Source organism: Pinus tabuliformis, chromosome 1_2, assembly GCF_031772625.1.
Source record: "Pinus tabuliformis cultivar Carrire ecotype Pingquan chromosome 1_2, CPIR1, whole genome shotgun sequence".
Classification (NCBI taxonomy): domain Eukaryota; kingdom Viridiplantae; phylum Streptophyta; class Pinopsida; order Pinales; family Pinaceae; genus Pinus; species Pinus tabuliformis.
Genome location: NC_142298.1, coordinates 956,148,697 through 956,173,290, shown reverse-complemented (window position 1 = coordinate 956,173,290; position 24,594 = coordinate 956,148,697). Strand labels below are relative to the sequence as shown.

At 40.2% G+C, this 24,594-nt stretch overlaps 1 protein-coding gene across 1 annotated transcript; it reads left to right on the top strand.

The window, feature by feature from the left end:
• The first annotated feature begins 14,145 nt into the window (after window positions 1-14,145).
• On the top strand, window positions 14,146-15,570 carry LOC149209133 (uncharacterized). Its single transcript, XM_089398524.1, has one exon. It carries the CDS (start codon window positions 14,146-14,148, stop codon window positions 15,568-15,570), a length of 1,425 nt encoding a protein of 474 aa, XP_089254650.1.
• The last annotated feature ends 9,024 nt before the right edge of the window (window positions 15,571-24,594 follow it).

Below are 24,594 nucleotides of genomic sequence, written 5' to 3'. Positions count from 1 at the left end.
TTGTAGCATGATCCGTATGTACAAATGTTTGATAGCCAATGATATAATGTCGGAACTTGTTCAGTGCATGGACCACAACCAAAAACTCTTTCTCGGTTACAGTGTAGTTCAGTTCAGCCTTGGATAAGTTTTTGCTAACAAATTAAATGGCATATGGAAGTTTTTGTTCCACTTGTCCTAAGGCTGCTCCTATGGCTTTGTTCGAGGCATCAGTGTGGATGTGGAAAGGTAGGGCCCAGTTTGGACCTCTTAGGATTGGGGCATACACCAATTTGTCCTTTAATTCATTCAGAGCCCTCTGACAATCGTCAGTCCATTTAAATTCCACATCCTTTGCCAAAAGGCCAAACAATGGCGAGGCTAGCTTGCTGAATTCTTTAATGAATCTCCTGTAATACCCTGCTAATCTTAAGAAACTCCGAACATCCCTTACCTTTTGGGGAGGTGGAACCTTCTTGATGAGAGCAATTTTGTTAGGATCCACTTGTAACCCTTGGCAAGAAATGGTATGGCATAGAACGGTCCCTTCAGTCATCAAGAATTCACATTTTTCAGGACTAAGGGACAGGTTCATCTCAATGCATTTGGTTAGGACTTTTCCCAAATTGGACAATGCTTCCTGGAAGTTGGACCCATAAGGAGTGAAGTCATCCATATAGATTTCCACTGCATCATGGAGCAGCTCCGAGAAGATGCTCAAGACAGCTCTCTGGAAGGTAGCAGGAGCATTGCATAGCCCAAAGGGAAGAACTCGGTAGGCAAAGGTACCCCAAGGACAAGTGAAGGTGGTATTATCTTGGTCTTCCGGGCTGATTTGGATTTGGTTGTACCCGCTAAACCCATCTAGGAAAGAGAAGAACTTCTTTCCTGCCAGTCCATCCAACACTTGATCTATAAAAGGTAGAGGGAAATGGTCTTTTTTGGTAGCTTTGTTCAGTTCTCGGTAGTCCACACAGATTCTCCACTTCCCATTTTTCTTGGGAACCAACACCAGAGGGGACACCCATTCGCTATCCGAGATGGGGTAGATGAATCCTGCATCCAACAGTTTTTGCAATTCTTCCTTGACAATGTCCTTAAGGGCTGGATTCATTCTCCTCTGGGGTTGCCTAACTGGTTTACAATCCTCTTTGATGTATATGTGATGGGTACAGACAGAAGGATGGACTCCTTTCATCTCCTTATAGCTCCAAGCAAAAGCATCTAGATGACTGGCCAACAGGCTACACAACTCCTTTTCCTGGGAAGGAGATAGGGAGGAGCTGATCTTTAACGTCCTCTCAGGGCCGAACTCCACATTTTTGACTCTGGGAGTGATAGGGTTAGTTGCACAAAGGTCCACTAAGGTGCTGGCTTGGGCATCCTCCACCAATTTCTCTAAGGATAGTGCACTGGGAGGTGGATTCTGGATCAAGGTCTCAATCAAGTCATCCTCGGTTGGGGGGTCTCTTCTAGTGGTGTCTAGGGTGCACAAAGGTGCTGAGTACACCTCATCCTCTTCTCCTTCCTCCAACCAAAGTGGTAAGTCATGCTCTAATGAGGGTTGGGCAGGAGGGTATAAGACTAGCTACTTGGACATAGGACCATTTTTGATGGTCATGTTTCCTGCACGACAGCTTATGTAAGCATCTGTAGTGGCTAACCAAGGCCTTCCCAAAATAAGAGGGTATCCAGTAAGCTTTGCCTTTGGTTGCAGAACCAAGAAATCTGCAGGGTATTCCCAAGAGTCAACAGAGACCAAGACATCCTCCACAATCCCTTCGGGAGTCACGGTGGAGCGATCTGCTAGTTGTAGGACTGTCGAGGTCTTCCTCAAGGAACCCTGAAGGTTGAGTTTAAGCATAGTATCCCTGGTCATCACATTAATGGCAGCCCCCAGATCAATCAAGGTGTGAGGTATGATGGTGCCATTGATGTGGAAATCTACTACAGGATTCCCAGGATCTAGATACTTTGGGTAGATGACTTGTCCTAACATAAGGTCAGACAGTTGTCCTAAGACATTGATGGTTGAAGCATCTCTCTTTCGCCTGCCTGGGTGTCCGAAACACTTTTCCTTAACCAGTTTGTTGTATATCGGTACATCTTTGATGGCTTGGAGAAGTGGAATTTTTACACACAACTGTTTGAGCTCTCCCAGAAGCTCATCCTCCTCTGGGTTGGGTTGTGTGGTGGTAGTTAGTCTCTCAGGAAAGGGTGGAATAGCCTTTGGTTCACTTTCTTGTTTATCTTCCTCATCCTCTGGGGGAGGAGGTTGGCGATCCGGAAGTGTCTTTCCAGATCGAAGATTGATCTCCTGGATCTCCACAGCATAGGTAGGGCATGATGTTTCCCCAGTGTATACCTGCTGGACCTGTCTGTTGTTAGGGTTGGGGTTCAGTTGAGCAGGCATTTGAGGTTGCCTTAGAGGAGCAGGAGGTAATGGTTGAGGTTGAACTGGTGGTGGAGGCAAAATGGCGGGAGGAGTGTTGTACTGGGGCCTCCACCCCGACTGAGGTGCATTCCACTGAGGCTGTGGCTGGGTATGTGAGTGATATGAATGAGTAGTGGGTTGAGTGTGGTACTGAGGTGGATAAGACCATGGAGGAGGCACAGACCAGGAAGGATGAGCAGGGGGACCCCAGGAAGGCATAGGAGTAGATTGGTTGGGGCTGTAATAAGCTTGGGGTGCTCCTTGCATCCCCTGCTGGTAAGGTCTCGGTCCTTGTGGCCTCCTTTGGTTAAGGAAATAGAGAGGTTCAGTGGGGGCTTCTGTCCCTTGGTACATGGCTTTAAGCCCAGGTAAGGTTGGAAATTGGTTTGTGGGGTGGTCCTCCTCACAAACAAAACACACTTCAACCGAATGTAATGGACATTCGTTCTTGGGGTGTTTCCTTGTGCACCTAGGACAGAAGATAGCCAAGGCCCTCTCAGCTTCTTCTTTCTTCTGCTGGATCCTGAATGTGTCCAGCTGCATGGCAATGGTCTGTCTCACCTCACTCTTGAGATCTTCTAATTGATTTGAAAACTCATGTTTGGAGAAAGGAGTACTAGCTGAGAAGAGGTTTCCTCTTCCTCTTTTCCGGGCTTCCCTAGAGTGGTTTCTAAATACAGTCTTTATATCCTCATAAGGCAGTTGGTAAATATCTCCTCCAGCTAACATGTGAAGTGTATCTAAAAGGTCTTCAGGGACTCCTCGGAGCAGGACCAACTTGAGGGATTCAGGGTCAAGTGTACACCTGGCCCGTTTATAGCTGAGTTGGAACCTTTCTTCGTAATCCTCTAAGGACTCATCATTTCCCATGGTCATCCGAAAGATTTCTCCCTTGGTTTCCTTGGACCTACAATAGTCCCGATACTTGGTGTTGAAAGCTTGCTGCATCTGAGCCCAGGTGGTGATACTGTTCCCAGGTAAGCCCATGAACCAGCGTAATGCTACATCCTTAAGGGTTGAAGGGAAGAGTTTCAGCTTCTGCTCATCTTCAGTATAGTCATAGGTTCGACACAGGACAACAAACTCAAATAGGAAGGTATCAGGATCTTCAGTAGTCAGCCCATGGAAGTGAGGTAAAGCGGAGGGGCTAATATTCTTCATTTTCATGTCTCCATTGGTCTCTCGGATGGGGAAGGCACCTTCTATTCTCTCATCTTCTCCTCTATTGTCAGCCATAACTTCAGATGGGATGGTCTCTAATTCTTCTTCTGCTATAGGATCTTCGTATATCTCAGGAGGTTCACCTATAGGTTCTTCTGGATCACTGTCACCGAAGAAGAGAGAAGGGTGACTCAGTGATGTGGTGGGGGTGTTGGGTAAGAATTTGCCTGTTTTATCTCGATTCCTACGAGGCATGAAATGGAAAGACTTTTTTGATTGCTTTTTTTTTTTTTTTCTGGTACCTGCAAAAACTGAAACAGATTGATCTACAACTAACTATCTTGCTGAAATGAAAATGCAGAATTGAAATGAAAGCAGGAAAGAACTAATCTACTTTGCTCAAATGGAATTGCAGGAATGGAAATGCTAGTCTACGCTTGCAGAATTGAAATGCTAATCTATGCTTGCAAAATTGAAATTGCGGAATTGAAATGTTAATCTATGAAAGCAAGAAATGTCTATGCTACTTTTGCAGAATGGAAATGAAATAAACTACTTGGCAGAAGGCGAGAGTAGGAAAATAGAAGAAAAGCAACAATTACTAATACTTTGACGCTTCCCCGGCAACAGCGCCAAAAAGATGGTGGGCTCCAGTATTGTAGCAATAATGCTACAACTCCTGGAGCTTCCTTCTCTAGTTTTATCAACCCGGTAGTTCGTAACAAACTTGGAAGCGACGGTGCTGTATGCACAAGTACTAGCTCTTGTCGCAGCTGTCACTTGGTCAGCTGGCACAAGTCCGCTAGGGCTCAAGCCAACTTCTATATGTGCTCAGAAGAAGCTTTTTAAGTGATGAACGAATGCTATCTCAAAGGAAGGTAACCTACTTTGCAAAAATAAACTGAAAGCCAACAGAACATGGAAACCCTAGTAAACCCTAATTCTACCTAGCTTAATCCTTCTGGTGCAATGGTGGGAATGCAACTTCTAAAAGTGATGTTATTACTTCTATTGAGATGATATGCATGTGTCTAAACTACTTTCAACTGAAGAGAACATGTTTTTGTATTTTTGCTCAAGTGGTTGGAGTTATTATGACTGTGCTTCTTACTGGGTCTTTGACTATGCAGGGGTAAATCAAGGGAAGGAAAGCTTGGAAAGGGTCAGGAGGACTCTAAGAGGGTCTAAGGGATTCCTCACATCACCCCAGAGAAGTCCACAACGTTCAGATGCATGGAAACAGTGTTTGCAAGCTTCTACAGGATGTCTGCAGGGGATTCTACAGGAAGTTCAGGATTTCTACAGGAAGTCCCACAATTTCTACAGGATGTTCTGCAGTCGGGATCTTGGGTGATGGATGAGAGAATGAGCTGGGTGGGAGGATAGGGAGGTAGGAGAGGAGCATGTGATGACTTATGGACAGAGTGATGGGATGGAGGAGATGTGTGCAAAGCTGGTTGGTCTAGAGGAGGGTAGTAGTAATGGAAGGTCAAAAAGATTGAGCAACGTGGACAGTAGAAGGGTTGGAAGGCAAATGAGCTGAACAGAGGATGAGTAGGTGGCTTAGGCATGGCTTAGAAGGATAAGAACACTATGAAGTGGTGCTGTGCAGTGTAAATGAAACAAATCACCCTTATCTTGCATGTAAACGAAAGTTCATCAACCTATTCTAACTGTTTTATTAGGAGCCAAAGAACAGCAATGTAAGTTAAAGGAAAAATCGTACATGGTGCTGAAACAAAGAGTCATTGCTCAAGATATAATCGTATGGGCACTTCTTCAACTGAAAAAATCACATCAATACTTGCATGAATATGTAAAACAATGTTTTTGGCAGTTGGCACGGTCTACACTTCCGGTCCCCAAACAGAGGTGAAAGTGAGCATGCATTCAACCTTTTTTTGAACTCAACGTAACTTCAATCTCCCTACGCTAATTCTAAACTACTGAAACAACTGCATTCATGAAACTAACCTACATAACCAAACCGAAATGGTCAACTCAGCAAACTGTGTTTTCCAAGTGCATGTAAAGGAAAGAAATGCAATGCTAAAAGAAAGACAAGTAACAATACAAAGAAAGGAGGCCTATTGCTCTCAGGTTGGGCCCAAACCTGAGAGCTATAGCTCCTCTAAGAACTCAGAATTGAACTCAAATCTGCCTGCCTTTTATTAAAAGATCATAGTCAAAAGTCTAACAACATGCCAAAAATGGCTTACAAAGAGCAAAACAGAGCTGTAGCTCGTACTTCAGAATTTACAACAAAGGTTCAAAAGTTCAAAAGCTCCCATCGAAGGCTACAACCTCAATATTTATACATTATGAGGGCCAAGCTGGCCTCCTAAATTAGTGGGGCTTGGTTGACCAACTAAAAGTAAACTGTTGTTCCTATAGAATCCGTTGGTTGCCTTCTAGCTCGATGGTGATAGCTGTTGGAGCTCGGAGTTGGGGTGGAGATCACGAGGAAGATCATTCAAGGCTGTGGACAACCTTCCTACAAAACCGCAATGCCGCCTTGGCTGTCTCCTTGCCTCCATCTGCGTGGTTTTTCTCCATTTAATGTCAAAAAACCTGAAATAAACATGTATTAGCCACCTAGGCATAGTGACTGCCCTCCTTCCTACAAATAACATGAATATACTAAGAAATGATGCATAAGTGATGAAAAATGAAGGGTTGAGCAAGGTAAGTAGGCCAAATGAGCCCAAAATGTTACCAAAATTTGGGGCTCATCAATCTTACAATAGCAAGAAGTTTTGGTAATTATATAATATCGATTTGTAATTATTTTGGACATGAAAATCATATGCCTTTACAATAGTGTATTATGGAGGTTGTATATGTACAATTTGTTTCATTTGTTTTCCATCTATAAGTGCAATATCATATCCATGAATTAATCTCTCCAATAATAGTTACTACCAAGAATTTAGTGCATTTTTTCACACCTATAGGTGAAAATATTTATATTTAAATTTAACATAACATATAAACATGTTTGTGTGTACAAATTCTAACTTATTGTTTTACATTGTTTACTAAATGCTATACGTTTAATTCTTATTTTAGTTTTGAATTTGAATTGGTTGTACTCTTCAAGTATACCATATTGGTCTTCAACTAATGAAACATAAAGATAAATGTTGTGAAGCTACAGCTTCGTAAGCAATTTCTAATGATATTTGACGACTTGCATATTTTCCCATGTTAAAGAGATATCCCTATCCTCTCAACCTTTTTGTGTCCCTAATGAAGACTTGTAGACCATATTGGTACTTTCTAGAGCTCTTTGCAATTTTGAATATTCACTCTAGAATACATCATAGATTCCAATGAACAATGTGATTTGTTACAACTATTATTGATAAAGGGAGATAGATTATGAAAATGGATGTTTTAGGATAATTGTCCCTACTAGCATCAAACAGGTACAAGATTTTATAAATATTGTATAAAGGTATGATTATTTCAAATAATAAGTCATAGTGAAGGTATTGTCCATTCCTCATATTTATTAATGACATGTTTGTTTACCATGTTAATGATACTATTATATTAATTTGACAAAAATGATTCACATACATGGATACTTTGGATCTTAATATTTCCCTATCAAATATATTTTTGCATAGATATTTGTTCTTAATATGGATTTGGTATTTTTCATTCCCTTTGCCAAAGAAAATTTAAAGGACAAAATTTCTCCATTGAGTGCAATTTTAGATTTTTTTTATTTTTTTATTTTTTTATTTTTTATTTTTTTAACTTAACAGGACTACATCTTCATCATGTCTAATATATCATCCCGATTGGGGTAGTGAGTTGAACCAGTTACTTCACATCAAGGAGTGCCTTATCGGAGCAACCAATCACCATCCATCCAAGACCCCGTAGACTTAATTTGTTGTTGTTGTTGTTTGTTTGTTTTTTTTTTTTTTTTCCTTCTGTAAGCTCGGTAGGACTACATCTTTATCATGTCCAATATATCACCTCGATTGGGGTAGGGAATTGAACCACTGACTTCATATCAAGGAGCATCTTAACAAAGCACCCGATTACCGTCTATCCAAGACCCCACGGACGAGTGCAATTTTAGTCATTTAAAAAATAAGTTATCATGTTTATATTTATAATTTAGGCCTTAAAATATAATGAATGTTCATATGAATAATACTTAGCCAATACATTTACAATGAAGGGAAATATTCATGTAATAATTTTCCACTCAATTATCTACCATTGCAATAGTCATTTACCTTGAAAAAATTGATCATATACGATTCTTAAATCTGCATATTAGTTTTAGAAGATTCATTCCTCCTAAATATTTATAGATATATTACCACTACAACCTATAATGAGTTCATGGATGGCTACATTTTTATTTGCATTGTTGGTGTAAATTACTTAATAATATTGCGTACCTATTCCTTAAAGTATATTTTACTATTAGGTTTGGCTATTTGATGGTTATTAGTGGATTTTGAATAATATGAAGTGATACTTCATGAAAGGCTAACATGAAGCATGAACCTACATATTTAATTTCCTCTACCATGCTTTGGCTGTTATCTAGCAATATAATTTATCATCAATAGTTGATCCTTGAATTTGGCCTTGATCCCTTTTAGTGAATGATGCCTACACATTATTTTCTAATGTAGTAACATATGCTTTTGAACTACTAAGACATGATGAGTTGACCTTTACTATTTTCACTCTTAGTTTGCAAAATGGTGGGGAATATCTACACTCATGTCACAAGCTCCACTCCAAGGATTGACCTCCTCAGTTATGGCATTGGAATTTCTACTCTTAGATGATAACATTCTTTTGTCACCCTTTATAATTTTTCTAATGCATTCACTTGGATCTCTTTGTTGTTCATTTTGCTTTCTTTCAAAGAGGTTGATGTATTGTTAAACACTAAGTCTTTCGGTCTATTAGGATTTTGAATAGGATATGTCTCTCTTTTGTCATAACCATTTCTCCGAGAATCAAAATCACTATTTTCCTTATTCAAACCCCCATTTCTACTGGATTGCTCATCCACATGGCTACAAGTTTGAATCACTCCAAATCGCCTTCTCATTATTTAAAGTCCTTGTGTTGGAGTAGAGGACATTCTACCAATGGAACCTAATCATGATATACATATGTTAGATTGATATTTTTTGCAATTAACTAAGCCCATGGTTAAATATTTAGGATTTTCCTTAGTTACTAGTTTTTTTCATGCTATAACCTTTTAAAATACAATTTTTTCCCCTTAACAATCTTTCTTAATTGTTAAGAAGATTAGCCCATTAGAGTAAGAGAATAAGTTTTCATTATAAGTAATTGATTGTGCTCAATAATGAGATGGTATATATCCTTTTTGATCCTTTTAAGGTCACACTACAATTCCTTACTCCATGTTCCTTCCTTCACCTTGGGTATAAAACTAATATTGTAGAAGGTTTTTATCACCTTTCTTGGATAAAGGATCGTATTAAGCACTAAATGTCAACTCTAGTATTCTCAATTGAATGTTAGATGCTAAAGCTTAGTGGTCTACATAATCTCTCCCTAGGAAGAAATATTTTCATTTTTGAGATAGGAACACAAACTTGCTACATGCATCTGTATGGAGAACACATTCCTATCACTATGAAGTTTTGAAAAAATGTAACATGACCAAGTATTATTATAGATATAACTTTTTACTTTCTTCCTTTTCTCACGGGGCACAAGTGGGAGGATTACTATAAATTATTTCCCCTAAATTAATTTGCAAACAAAAAATGACCATCCGTGTCTTCTATTTCAAAACCATCAACAAAAGTCTAAGGAAAAGTTGTGTTTGATTCTTGTTGTAATTACATGAGCTACACATCTATGGCTCTTAACAATTCTCTCTTGAAAAAGGAGAATATAATTATAAATAGTAGGACTTAAGCTTAATATACTTAAAAAAAGAAATGAAAGAAAGACATAATTCACATAATGTTATGACACTTCTTACCTTAGGAAATACATAATTTGATGTAATTGAACACACACACACACACACATCATCATCATCATCATTGTAGATATACAATACATGATGTTTATGGGTAACATAAAATCATAGGAGAATTCACACACATACCTTTTTAGCCATTCAACAACACATACCTTGCCATTACCTCAAATGGACTTGCCACATGGTGTGCTATGAAGCCTAAAAATGATTAACAATTAAAGGGGCATATCAAAATTGTTAAGTAAGCGAGGGTTAATTTTCCCAAGGTTTGCACCTATGCCACTAAATGGGTACGTGGGTACATGATACCTCCCCATTGTTGTGGTGATTCATTTGGATTGATTTGATACCATTTTGCACCACCAATCAACGTCTTCTTAATTTTCCTTTATGCTTCCATGTCATCCAACCATTCCTTGTGGTCTAGGTCAATGCCAAATCGACATCCAAGTTGGCAAGTATACATTTGGGAAGTGATTTTAACATACAAATATGGGTTGTTCCCTTGCATACCCATCACAATATTGCTTCCTCCCTTGCATAATTATCATGACTTAAGAAACACACATTGTCACATAGGTTATGCATATTGAGTAATGACCACTTATGGTCGTGTATATGTATTATCATATCATATTTATTAGTGCAACCATATAAAGTAAATGACCGGTAAATGTTGATAGGCATAAATCCATAATAAACATCAAAACACTTACCCTATGATACATCTCACATTGTCTAGATTAAAAAAAATCGTAAAGTTAACTAAATTATACTTTATTTTAAATTATTATTATTATTATTATTTATTATAAAAAGGAGTAATATGATATCTTAACTAGTTGTGTTGAGTTAGAAGTCGGCAGGGAGCTCTGGAACTAGGGTTCTGAAAAACCCTACGATGGCGCAGTCTGCGCGACCTGCACATTCCCTGCCCCCTTCAGATCGATTGCCTGCCAAAAAGTTACAACCCTCCCTTGGTTCACCAACGCGGTAATGGAGTTTTCCCGGGGGGCATCAAAGCCCTCCCCTTCGTCCATTCGTAAGCCACCAGCGCAACCAAGCACTCAGCCCTCTGAGCCAGTACAAGAGGATGAGGTCAACAAAGATTCTCCACTGCAAAACAAGACAAATGCGACCACGCTCCAGACAGAAGAAAGCAAAGAGATACCAGATGGGAAACCAGAGTCAGAGGAACGGCCTAGGGTCACATCGAAGACATGCAAACCAGTGGCTGCTGAAAGGCCCAAGATAGAACTTCCAAGCCACAGGATCAATGGGAAAATCCAGTTTATGAAGGACCACGCGCTTATTGGAAAATTTATCGGCTTCTGGCCGACGGAAAAGGCACTGCAAGGTTGGATCTCAGCCAAATGGAAGCCTAAAGGCCATGTTACCCTGCAGCTAGGACCGAAGGGGTTCTTTACTGCGATCTTTATTTGCATAGAAGATAGAAATCGAATCATGGATGAAGGACCTTACTTCTTCAACTCAGCGGGCCTGTACTTAAGAGAGTGGGTGGAAAGATTTAACCCGGACAAGGAGGACCTCAGTTGGGCTCCAGTCTGGATCAGGATGTACTCGCTTCCAGCGGAATACTGGGATGAAGATTCGCTCAAAGACATAGGAAATGGGTTGGGGGAGTTCATAAAATCGGCGGAAGAGACGAAGCTACGCAGATACACCTCCTATGCCCGTATCTGCGTCTTCATGCGGCTGGACAGACCCCTCCCGGATTCGGTAAGTCTTTTCCATGATGACTATGAATGGGTTCAACCTTTGGATTATGAACATGTTCCCTTTCGCTGTCGAAGGTGTCATGCTCTGGGGCACCTCTTTAGAGACTGTCCTCTAAATGCCAAAGCCCAAAATTTTGTTCCCTCAGACAAGCCGGATCAAGACGGCTTCATCAAAGTAGCCAATCGTAAAAGAACACACAAGAAATCCTCCACAGGGAAGAAACCCCAGCAGGACGCTACCTCCTTTCCCTCAACAAGCAATAGTTTTGAGGTCCTTGCTAAAACCTCAGATGACCATACTCTGCATTCGACGCCCAACCCTAAGCCCTCCTCCTCCTCCGCTATCCCTCATCCCTTCGGCTCCCCCTCCATATCCCGATCCCCTATCACTGCTACTGACACCCCAAAGGAGGCCAGCAAGATCTCAGATGGAAAAGCAAAAGAAATGGATGTTGACGGTGATCCCAGTCAGTCCTTAAGCCTAGCAATCATTGCAGATGAAGAAAACCAGGTACAACAAATGGATGAAGAACCTGAGAGCATTGACCTAAATGGTCTTGACATTCTGGGGCTCGAGCAGGTCTGCAAAAAAAAGGACTATGATAAGATACCAGAGCACCAGATCAGCAAATTGGAAGTCATCATATCTAGGGCCTACCAGCAACAGCAACTTGGCATCCAACCGGGCAGTCATTGGGATGGCGGCTTTCCCCCTAAAGATTCTAAAAAGCGAGGGAGAAGAACAGATCTCCAACGAACTATTGCTATAGGGAAAATCCTGGTGGATTCAGGCAGGTATGCTAAGTTAACTAAGTACTACAAGCCCTCCCCCAGTAGTGAATCATGAAACTTATTTCATGGAATATAAGAGGGCTCAATAGCCCGGGGAAACTCAGATTAATAAAAAACATGATAAAGCAGGAGCAGCCGCAGATTTTCTTTCTCCAAGAAACGAAGTGTAACAGTATCACTCTTGGGAACATTCTTTCCAAGGCATGGCCAGATTGTCACTCGCTTGCAGTGGATGCCTCAGGGGCCTCGGGCGGACTGGCTATCGCATGGAACACTCAAGCGATAGGGCTGACAGACATCCATGCTTCTCATCACATTATTCAAGCCACCTTTCACATTATAGGTACCAACATTCATGGTCATCTAACCAACGTTTATTTCCCACAGGAAGCTAGCAACAAAATCGCAGTTCTAAACACAATAGAAGCGCTCAATCTCAATAGAGTACACCCTCTTTGGATCATGGGGGCGATTATAATATGATTACCAGGATAGAAGAAAAGCAAGGAGGGCGAGCTAGGCTGGAGCAGGAAGATGCCCACTTCAAAGAATTCATCCAAAATAATTCTCTAATTGACATGCAATTTTGCAACGACACGCATACATGGAGTAATCGAAGAACAGGGAGGCAACAAATCACATCCAAACTTGATAGATTCCTCATTTCTGACAATGCGGTGCACCTTGGAGGAGATCTTTCTGCATCAATTCTCCCCTACTCAGGCTCGGATCATTGGCCTATCTCCCTCCAGTGGCAAAGACCGGGTAATGTCACTAGGCGACCATTTCGCTTCGAAGCATTTTGGCTCTCCCACCCCGCTTTCAAAGACTTCATCAGATCTACTTGGACCTCCTTCCCTCAGCCAGAAGGTACAAAAATGTTTCAGTTTCAGCAAAAGCTCAAATTCCTCAAAGCCCAAATCAAGCGCTGGAACAAAGAGACATTCGGCAACATCTTTCAAGCGCAGCAGGATTTAAACAAGGAAATGAAAGAGCTCCAGCAACAAATTATCACAGAGGGACACAATGAAGAGACCCTTGCTCAGGAACAACGCATTCATAATCAATTGGAGGAGAGAAGGAAGCAGGAGGAAATACTGTGGAAGCAAAAGTCCCGGATTAGATGGCTGAAAGAAGGCGAGAGGAACACCAAATTCTTCCATCGAACCACAATTCAGTGAAGAATGCACAATACCATTTCTTTCATTCAGAACCCAGAAGGGGAGAGAGTGGAAAACCATGCAGAGATTGAGCAGGAGTTCCTAAGACACTTCCAGCAGGTTCATCAAGAGCCCCATGCGGATAGGCGGCCGGCTATAGAAAAAATCATTAAAAATGTGCCTAAAATCATTACAGCAGAGCATAACGAACTCCTTCTGCGCCCAACTACGCAACAGGAGGTGGATGCAGCTATGAACCAGCTCAAGGAGGGCAAAGCCCCTGGCCCGGATGGCTTTACCACTACATTCTTCCACACTTTCTGGGAGTTGATAAAAGAAGAGGTCTGGCTAGTGGTGGAGGAATCGCGCACTCTTCATTGGCTTTTGCCCTCACTCAACTCTACCTTCATTGCGTTGGTCCCTAAAGAAGAGACCACTAGAACCCCAGACAAATTTCGTCCAATTGCACTCTGTAATGTAATATACAAAGTGATATCCAAGGTCATCGCCAACAGGTTAAAGCCGCTACTGCCCATGCTCATCTCGCCGGAACAATCGGGCTACGTGGAAGGAAGACAGATTCTGGATGGCATCATCCTCACACATGAAATCATACACTCCCTCAAGCATTCCAAACAAGCAGGTATGATTCTCAAGCTCGACCTCTCAAAAGCTTTTGATAAGCTCAACTGGACTTATATACAAAAAATGTTAACAGCTTTTGGTTTCTCGCCTATGTGGGTGCGATGGGTTATGAGCCTTATCTCTTCAACTTTTTTCTCCATCCTCATAAATGGCATCCCTTCCCGTCCTTTCAGCCCTTCTAGAGGAATCAGGCAAGGAGATCCTCTATCCCCTTTCCTTTTTGTGCTAATGGCAGAAGGCCTGGGTCACCACATCAAGCAAGCCCTCCTCTCCCAGCAACTCAAAGGTTTATCCATTCACAATTTTCCAGCTATCTCTCATCAACAATTCGTGGATGACAATATGCTCTTTGGGTACCCTTCAGTTCAGGAAGCCTCTCTTTTCAAATCCCTGCTGAATGACTTCTCTGAGGCATCAGGCACCAGTATCAATAAGGCTAAATCGCAGATCTTCTTCTTCCACACTCCCCCTGTCACCCAATTTGCCATTGCTCGAATCCTGGGCTTCTCCATAGACTCTCTTCCTTCTAAATACCTCGGAGCCCCCCTCATTGATTCGACCCTAAAGCATGCTTCTTGGCGTATGCTCCTTGAGAAGCTTGAATCTCGCCTAAATCTCTGGACTCATAGAACCCTGAACATTGCTAGTCGTTTGGTGCTAATCAAAGTTGTCCTTCAGGCTATGCCGCTCTACCTATTCTCAATCTTGGCTGCGCCCAAATGGGTTATCAAAAAAATAAAGGCCCTTCAGTGTAAAAGAAAATGCAGAAGGTCGGAAGACATCCTCGACTCCTTGCGCCAGTGGCAACAGAACCCTTACAAAAGTGAAATTCTCAACCATTTATGGAGAATAATTCCTGGTCTCCTCCTCTGGACTATCTGGAAAGAGAGGAATAAGCGCATATTTAAGGATCAAAGCACTCCGCAAGAGATCATATGGGGCAACTTCTGCCATAACCTCAAAGAGACCTTGGCGCTTCGCAGCTGGGCTCAGGACGACTTTCCCTCCACCGCAAATGAGAAGGCCATTTGGGCAAACTGGAATCTGCAACTCCCACAGGGAACTCAAATTCAAGCCCAGTCCATGCGCAACAACAATAAAAAGGACTCCTGGACTCCTCCCCCAAAGAACACAATCAAGCTCAATTTTGATGGCGCTTCTAAGGGTAATCCCGGAAATGCAGGATTTGGAGGTATTTTCAGAAACCATGAAGGCTCACCTCTCCATATTTACTTTGGGAATATAGGTTGGGATACTAACAACTCGGCGGAACTGGAGGGACTCTGGCAAGGGCTTCTCCTTTCCAGAGATCTCAATTTACAGCCCCTGGAAATTGAAGGCGATTCCCAAATTCTTATCAACATGGTTAAACAACTTCAAAATGGTACTCATGCGAGGAAAATAGCCAATAGCTGGAGGCTTGAGGCCAGACTGGAAGCCATAGAACAACTTCTCCATAATAATCCAGCCATTATCTTCAATCATGTCAAGAGGAATGGCAACAAGGTTGCTGATCTTCTTGCCAATTTGGGAGTGGATGCGGAGAGCACTATACTCACAGGAACTATAGACATCATTCAGAATCATGATCAAGCCCAGGAATGCACCATTTTGGTCCAAAAGGATGCAGCTCCCCCGGATGCGGGTGACTGAGGTGGCATTCAATATGAAAAGACTGGGGTGGGGCGAGGCAGCTCGACACCTGCCCACCCAGTACGCCGCGTTAAATATTGGCAAACGAGAGAGTGCTTGGCATGCACGCAAGGAAAGTTACAACAGCTCGTCCTCAGGTGTCCCTGGATCATTCTTCCTGTCCTCTGCAATGGCTCCTCCCTCCGCATGCTACAAATTGCAAGAGATGACGACGATCATCAATGTAGTAGTAATGGAAGTGGTTTTTCGAGAAAGGTCTAGCAAGTATAAGGCGAGGCACTGCTCTGAGTCTGCGTTGATGCCTTGCGAGTTGTCTCTTTGGGCTCATCCCCTCACTTCGGCTCAAATTACGGTTCTCTCTGAAGTCTCTTGGCCCTTGACGCGGAAGCTTAACTCGGCCATCCAGGGGAAGCTCCTGCTGTTCCTCTCTCTCCTCCGGGGGGTTCTGGACTATAGTCTGGCGGTTTTCGTGTCAGTTTATCATCACTGGGTCTGAGTTCTTACCTTTGGTTTTGACGGATGGTTTCTGAGTAGTTCGCTCTCAGCCTCTGTCCCCTCGTTCATACATTTGGTCTTAGGCCTGGTCTCAGATACTAGGGGGTGGAAGATTGGTCTTGACAATTCAAAGGTTGCTCGTTCTCACTCTGGAATTTTTCGCTCTGTGCTCAATTGGTTCCTGCTTGCGATAGGATTTCGTAGGTTCTCTCTCGGGTCTCCGCGTGTTTGTTGTTCTGCTCGCCATTATCTTTGTCTCGGGTCAATTGCTCAGCCTGTCTGCAACTGTTCCAACGCTCCCTCAAAGATGGCTCGACTTCGTCAATGTATGGGGTGCCGTAGAGGCCAACCCCGGCGCGCTCCGACAGGCTCGTCTTCAGATTCGCCTGCCCCCTCCAATGAATTATTTACTGGTCGTTACCCAGGCAGTCGAAGCGGGAGAGGGTGGCGTCGTGAATCCAGTCACTACCATGGGCCTCCTTCCTCGACCCGCTCTGCAATTTTCTCCTTCAACAGTTCCCTGCATCGGCCTCGGATAACGACCCACATAACAATGGTTTTCTATGAGACCACTCAGATGGAGGACTCATACTCTCATCCGGGAGGCTCTGGGGCAGTCTCTGATCCTTCTCCTTCGATTCAGCTTGGAATTGGTATGGCGCCGCAGCATGTTTAGAACGCTCTGGGTTGCAGCACTCAGGATGCGAAGATGCTGCCTGTCGATCCTGGACCCTCTGATCAGATCGCTGCTCCAGCTATGGGTGAGCTAGAATTCGGATGGTGTCGAGTTGTGGAAGAACCACAAGTTGATTAACATGCTCTTGCTAGCGACAATTTTTTGATTATGCCATGGCTATCATTGGGCAAGTTTACTATGTTAACTCTACTGTGGATTTCCTATGTTTTTTGTTGTTTTGTTCACTATAAAGATCCAAAAGAGTATCAACCTGATCCCCTGCGTGGGTTCTGAACTGGGTTTTCTTACCTGTTTTTTCCTCGAAATTCAGCCTCCTATCAGAGTAGTGTAATGATTTCGGTCACAATGTAAATATTTCTCCTCTTTATTAATAGAATTAGTCTTACTCAAAAAAAAAAAAAAAAAATATGATATCTTAACTTGTAAATAACTCTTCTTACAAAAATATGGTCCATTATCATGGCTTATAAATATAACATGCCAAATATGATGTGTTGACATGAAATTTTATTTAATTAATCAATTTGAGATAAATTAATTAAAATAACATTACTAATTTGGAGATAAACCGATTTGTGAATACTATTATAAATACTCTAGCATATTCCATGAATATTAAATCTCTACCATCCACTTAATAATTATTAATAATTAAATTAAAATTCTGAAAGATCTATTATAAAATAAACATGCTTATACATGTAATTATAACTTGTAAATAATTTTGAAAATGCACATAGAAAACACATTAAAACCCTTATGCTATAAATGCAATTGTGTTGATATTAGACGTGCCAACCATGCCTGAGAAATTAATTTCCAAACACAATAAATAGATTATAGGGATATGGCAAAGGCCCAAAACTCATAGCTTGACACTTACTTTTTATTTATTAAAAAACTGTTTTCAAATTTTAGGCATGAATTTATTAGTTTATCATTAATCTTTTGAATTGTTTACAGGATTCCCAAGCCTATAACTTGGAAACTTCCCCAGCATGTACAATTTACAACCTATAAACTTAGCATATAGAATTGAGATATATAGTAAATTCAGATTTCCTCTTTTTCATCGAGCCTATTGTATTTTGGAGAGATAATCACCCAAATTTCTCTTCATTATCTTATGTGCATGTTAGAAAAAATAATATATTCAATTAAAGTGTTAATAGGTTTTTAAATTTTCATATATCATAACATTGTCTAACCTTCATCACATAATTTTAATTGAGACCATAAGACCAATAAATCCAAGGCTAGAAATTCTTGAGAGAAATTTATTACTCAATTGGATTTTGGAAATATAAGGCTTTAACAACCCATTACACATTTAGAAGAAAAAGGTCATAACTAATAACTAAAGCTTATTGTTTTTAGGAATGAGAATAGAATGCTCGTATGTATCCTTCCAGCTTTATAAAAACTCAAAGACGCTATTATGCTTCCCCGTGGCCTTGAGTGAAACCTTTCAGTCAACTTATTTTTGCTAAGTCAACGCTTTCAAAAACCTATTATCAATCAATTAAGCAAGACTATAATTAAAGCTTATTAATTTTTTTGAGAATTTATAATGCTTAGCTAAAAATTTAAACCATTTGTTTTTCGTTTTCTTAATAGTAAAACAATTCCAAAATTTCTACTTTGTCTGACTTGGAAATTAGCTTAAATAGATTTAATGACACCATTCCACAAGAGTTGGGCCTATTTACCGAATTGAATTCTCTTTATTTAAGGGGAAATCAATTGAGTGGAAACATACAAATTTATAATAAAAATTGTTATAACTTTTAAATAATACTTAGTGTAAGTGGTAACATGTTGAGTAGAAGTGTGCTACTAGAATTAGATAAACTATGATTTCTTGAAATTTCATATTTTCCTCACAATGATCTTGATAGTGACACCACTACAACCATTCCCTTTCTCATAACTCTTACCAATTGTTCCCACCTACAAAAATTAAGCTTGAGGAACAATAAAGTAAAAGGATAAATCAATAGAATAAAAAGATTTCTTGTAGCGAGGAAGAAATTCCCTAATAACAAAGCATTATTTGAGGAAAATAATATACTTTGTCAAATTTAAAATTAAAATAGTTTCCCACCCATTCAAAGGTAGGCTTCTCGAGTAATGGGCCTTCGTATTGTATCAATAAAGGTCCTATTGATTAAGCATAACACACATATATTTTCGTATGGATGGATAAGAGTTTGTCACATATTACAAGATATCTCACATCGCTCTATAGCTCGGTTCTCGAATATGGTTGTCGCATCTCATATGGCATCATCGATCATGATCATTCTTCTTACTAAAACGAGCTCACATTTCGATAATCTATTATGGTCTCATATTTCTGAATGGATTCACATCTCTGGCTCAAAACTCTCTCGCACCACATCAGGGCTCTTTCTTGGCTACAATAATTTCGCATTATGCTTCAAAACTCGCATTCTATCTTCAGGACTTTCACTCTTTTTATAACTTGTAATGTCAGTCTTGGTATAGTGCATGACTCTCGAATATGCTTTATTCTCACATGATCACTATAATGATTAATGGCAGTAACCTCATCGTTCTGGTTTGGTCATATTGGATTAGCTATGATCTTTCTCCGTAATGGCATATGATGGCATGAAGTTTCACTTTATATATTCTGTAATGGCACAAGGTTTCGACTTCTTTGTAATGGTTACAATGTCATATGTTTTCAATCTCCTATGGTCTGGATTTGATATATGTATTCGCATCACATATAGGGTTTTTTTCCCTGAAACTTATATATGATACCTCTGCAATATGAACGGTCCCTCACATCGTATGGCATCACATCACACATATTTATATCAGTATGGCCCCTCACAGCGTATGGAATCGCATCAGTATGATCCCTCACAGCATATGGAATCGCATTAGTATGGTCCCTCACAGCGTATGGCATCGCATCAGTATGGTTGACAAAATAGACAGAATTGACTTAACTATATTATGGACATTATAAGCATGACAAAGACGACAATATTGATATGACAATGTAACAGTTATGGCTGGTGTAAATTGAGGAGAGCTGCTCTCTTGCATTTGGTTCATAGTTGGGCTAAATAGGAGTTAGGGTTTGGCAGATAACATGAGGCTAGGGTTTGAGAGAATCCCTTGAAGTATGCCTAGAAGAAGGGCCTGGATATGATTGACTCACACAAATTTGAATTTGATTTGCAAATTGGTTCATGGATGTTTGAAATTTTAGGATCCAAGCTCACACATTATGAAGGAAATTTTATTTTAATTTTTTTTTATGGCCGTAGGGTTGGAACTCAAATTTTTTGGATGCAGTTGCTCGCATGGTAACTGGTTCCATGCGGTTGTGACCTTGGGTTTTGTTGACAGTTGACTTCTAACTTTGACCATTAACTACATGATTGGAAACCCTAACTTGGACCTAATATGACTATTAGGCTTATCTCTTGGTTATTGTTTGTTTAGTTTTGTTGGATAGTATCTTGAAGAACCAGTGTAACCCTAAATGGATTAGTCTAAGTTGGGCCTAACTGTGGATGAAGAGGATTCAAAATATTGAATGCAACATTGACATATGGATGACCAAAAATGGTGACCCTAGGAAACTAGATCAAGAAGGAGTTAATCACTCCCTTCCATCCTTGTTAAAGATAAGTGCTTCCTAAACCTTTATTACCTCTTTATGACATTGTTCTTATTTTTAATTATCATTTAGAATATTGCTTATCCTTCCTATATATTTGAGAATCTCTCTCTCTCTCTCTCTCTATATATATATATATATATTCTCATTATTTATATGATTTGGTCCTTGCGACTTATATGTAATACCTCTATAGTATGAACAATCCCTCACATCATATGGCATCATATCACACACACACACACACACATACATTATTTCTTGGCTTCAAATATGTTATATGCACTTTATATCACAGAGGTTAGATGGATCGCTCTTATATAACACTGGTTACAGTCTCACACCTCTTTTGTATGGTATGTTCCTGCATAGTTGTGTTATTGATTCATTGTGTTTGGGTCTCTATATGTGCTTGCTTTTCTTTTGTTGTTCCTTTCACTGTTCTGTTGCATTACAAATGATGTTGTTCTTTGTACATAATTACACAAGATGTAATAATGCTATAATATTGTGGGGTTAATTCAATGTGTAAATAATGTAATGCAATTATCAAAGAAAAGAACAATATAGCCCTATGAGAATATTAACACATCCATCCACATATTGGTAATATTACTAGCCTAACCTATCTAAATTTAAGTAGAAACCTTTTGACTGGAAACACTCCACCATTAGAAAACCTTAAATCATAGAAAGATTGTTTTTAATTAGTAATAGATTGGAAGGAATAATCCATGATTACTTTGAACAACTACAACACCTTGGGCTATTGGACCTCATTGAAAACATACTCTCTCGGAAGATTCCCAATTCCTTTGCACCCTTAAACAACTAAGAAGAGTCCTTCTCCATCACAACCAATTATCAAGAAACATACCTACCTGTTGGTGTTCATATATGAATCATACAATTCACCCTATTCCACATTAATTGTCAACTCGGGGCTATGTTGGTTATTTCAAGGTTATCATGCAAGGTATATGTAGGCCACAGTTTCCTACCCAATATTGAACATTCAATCATAAACATAACAATGTACAACAACAAGTAATAATTGTAGTAGCAATCAAAGTAACAACAAGTTAAGACTCACACCAACGCACTTGATAAATTTTTACAACAACAAAGAAATAACGCAACAAAAATAAACCTACGCACACCACTAATCCAACAACACCTGGTCAGGAGAGTGGGCCCAACTCCCTAATCAGGCTTGTGGCAAGATCAAGAATTATAGACTGCTCAGAAGATCATAAATTGCATTTATCAAAATGAAATTACAAAGGTCTGTTGTTACAATCTCAGAATTCTCGTATATCTCCTAGCGGTGGCTTTCCCAACCCCATAGCCTTACTTATATTGTCTGCCTACAAATACACAACGATTTTTAGAATACAACAGAATACAAAGATAGCAATTGTGTTGGTCAATAAGCTAAACCACTGTTGCAGCCGATATCCAAAGATAGCACTACCAGCTCGATAGTAACCATACACTGAATCATGGTCTTGATCATCATTCCTTTGAATCTGCAAGGAAACTTAAGTTAGCAAGTTGATTTAGGCAATAATCCCCTACGACTATGCTTCATTGATTAATAATTCACAAAGATATGACAATTGGTATACCTTTAATGTTAAGAATACAAATTGACCTAGCAAGGACATGAAATAGGTATAGGAAAGGGATAGAAAAGGCGGGTAAAAAGTAGGCAAATTTAGCAACCAACATCTCCCCCCACCTAGCCTTTCTACATGTCCTCATGCAACTCATCTTCTGCACAGATCTGGGTTGGAGCTATTGTGGTCAGCATGAACCTGTGCAAGGTCATATCTTGCAGCCATTTTTGTTCTGGGAATTTTAAATCCATCTGTTTGAAGGACATCTTTCCACCAATCCTTGTCTACCACATAAGCTGGTGTGTACTGCTCAGTTAGCATCCAAATAATGGGAAATTGAAATCTCAGACCTATCCATCGAGTCCCACAATATTGAATACATGTGATATATCGTGGTATTCTTTCCAAAGCCCGAACAAAATTAGGGGCCCCAAAAGGTTTGCGTACCCTCACTACTGATGATGACAACATCCATCATTTATGACAGCCATCCTGAGCCTCCTTCTGACAAGAAAAAATATGTTTTGTACACATGTCAGTGCACCACTTCTATGTTGTCAGCATCTAATTCTTCCGCCCTTGTATTTCCAAGAAGATACGATGCCTGTTAAAAATATCCATAGCCTGACAATGCTCCATTCTAATTACAAGTGGCCTCTTCACTTGATTCTCTTCGAACGTGTCGAAGGATTTCTTCCATTTAGCCTGGTTAACTATGAAGGAAGTGAAGGATCTCAATTGAACACCCCCCACATATGGCACTTGATTGAATGATTGATGGTTCCCCAAAAGGTAATCGTGCATGTAGAGCTCGCACATTAAGTGTTGGTTCAGGATATTATGAGCCCTCAGGATCCACAAAAACTGTATAGGATCCTTCATTTCATGGCTTATTTTTTGATGGATGCTCTCTATACAGAAGAACATGTATTGTTCATGGAGGAATAGAGAATAATTATTAGTAGGAGGTCGGCATGCCATCACCTTCTGCACCAGGGCAAGCATTTCATCTTTGTTAGCCTTCAATAGCTGCACTTTCTCTTCTAATTCCTTAATCTGTCTCTGTTGCTTCTCTTGTTTCTTATTTTCTTTCTCTAATTGGGTCATGTATTCAGCTACCAGTCTCGCAGCTTGTTCTTGAATTACTCTCACTCCTTCCTGGTGGGCTTCCAAAGGGATATACCCCCGTTGAAGGCGAGATGCAATAGTCTGCCATTTATGAATTTCTGTGGCTAACAGGAATTCCCGCGACTCAAACAGATGCAAAAATGACTCAGTCTGTGATCCAGGTGGATGTTGGTGGCCACTCGCCTATCCTACTTGGACCCCCACAATTGTCTCTTTTTTTATTTTTAATTTTATTTTTTTTAATTTTATTTTTTAATTTTTTTAATTTTAATTTTTTTTAATTTTATTTTAATTTAATTTAATTTTTTTTTTTTTTTTTTCTTTTTCAGTTTCCTTAATTGTAGCACAATTTACTAGTTTTAGCAGTTTTTCGGGTCCTAAACTTCTGAAGCTGTTTTGAGGCCCTAAATGACGTTTTTTTGGCAATCTTGTACCAATTATGTTTTGGCAGAAATCATCTTTTCCGTCGTATTACTCGGAGAGATATTTCCAACGTGGTATCATGTGCGTCAAATGAAGATAATATGACCAAGTCGCGACCCCGGGAAGTTGGCTATCCAACTAAGCCCAACGGGGCCCATAAACTCTTGGTGTTACATCTCCTCGGGTTAGGGTTTTGGTTGTTCAGGGTTTTCTCTTATTGTTCAATAATAAAAAGGCCCTTGAGTCTCATTGTAACATAGTTCAGAGGCAAGTAGCCACCACATCTCTCCTCATAGATAAGCTACCATCGCCCGAGCTAGTTTATTTCCATTTTTGTTTGTAAGCATATTTCAGTATTTTACATTAATGAAATGAAGTATTATTTCCGTTTCATCTCTGAATTTATGTTTATTTCTATACTTTATTGCATTCCTGCATAAATCCAGATCAGTGGTATCAGAGTGGTCTGCTCTTTCTCTGTTTTTCTTTGCATGTCTCCAACGAGGTCTAGATATAAGGAGTTAGGGCTTGAACTGGTCGAACCTTTGTAAGACCAGCATCGCAAATATTGATGGCCTCCCATGGTGGATGAAAAGAAAGACAAGGGGGTAGGAGATCCTATCGAAATATTGCTTGAAGAAGCCCTCAAGCAACAAATGAGCACGATGATGGACAACTTTGCCTAGATCCTTCAGCGGCTACCCAGGGGTGACGCATCTAATAGCTACTCTAGAAATGCCACACCCTTTAAGGTACAAGTTAACTTTGAAATCTCCATATTCGAGGGTCAAATAGATGTAGAAGTTGTAGATAAATGGTTGAATATGTTAGAAGGATATTTTTCTGTTCATGATTTTTTCAGCCGAAAAAGATTACTTTTGCTCTTCTCAAAGCCGCCCCCCACATCAAGGACTGGTGGGAAACCTATTGTGAGTAGAAGGATGAAAGTACGAACTCACTGTTTTTAGTTGCTCCCACTTGGAATTCATTCTGGGATGCCA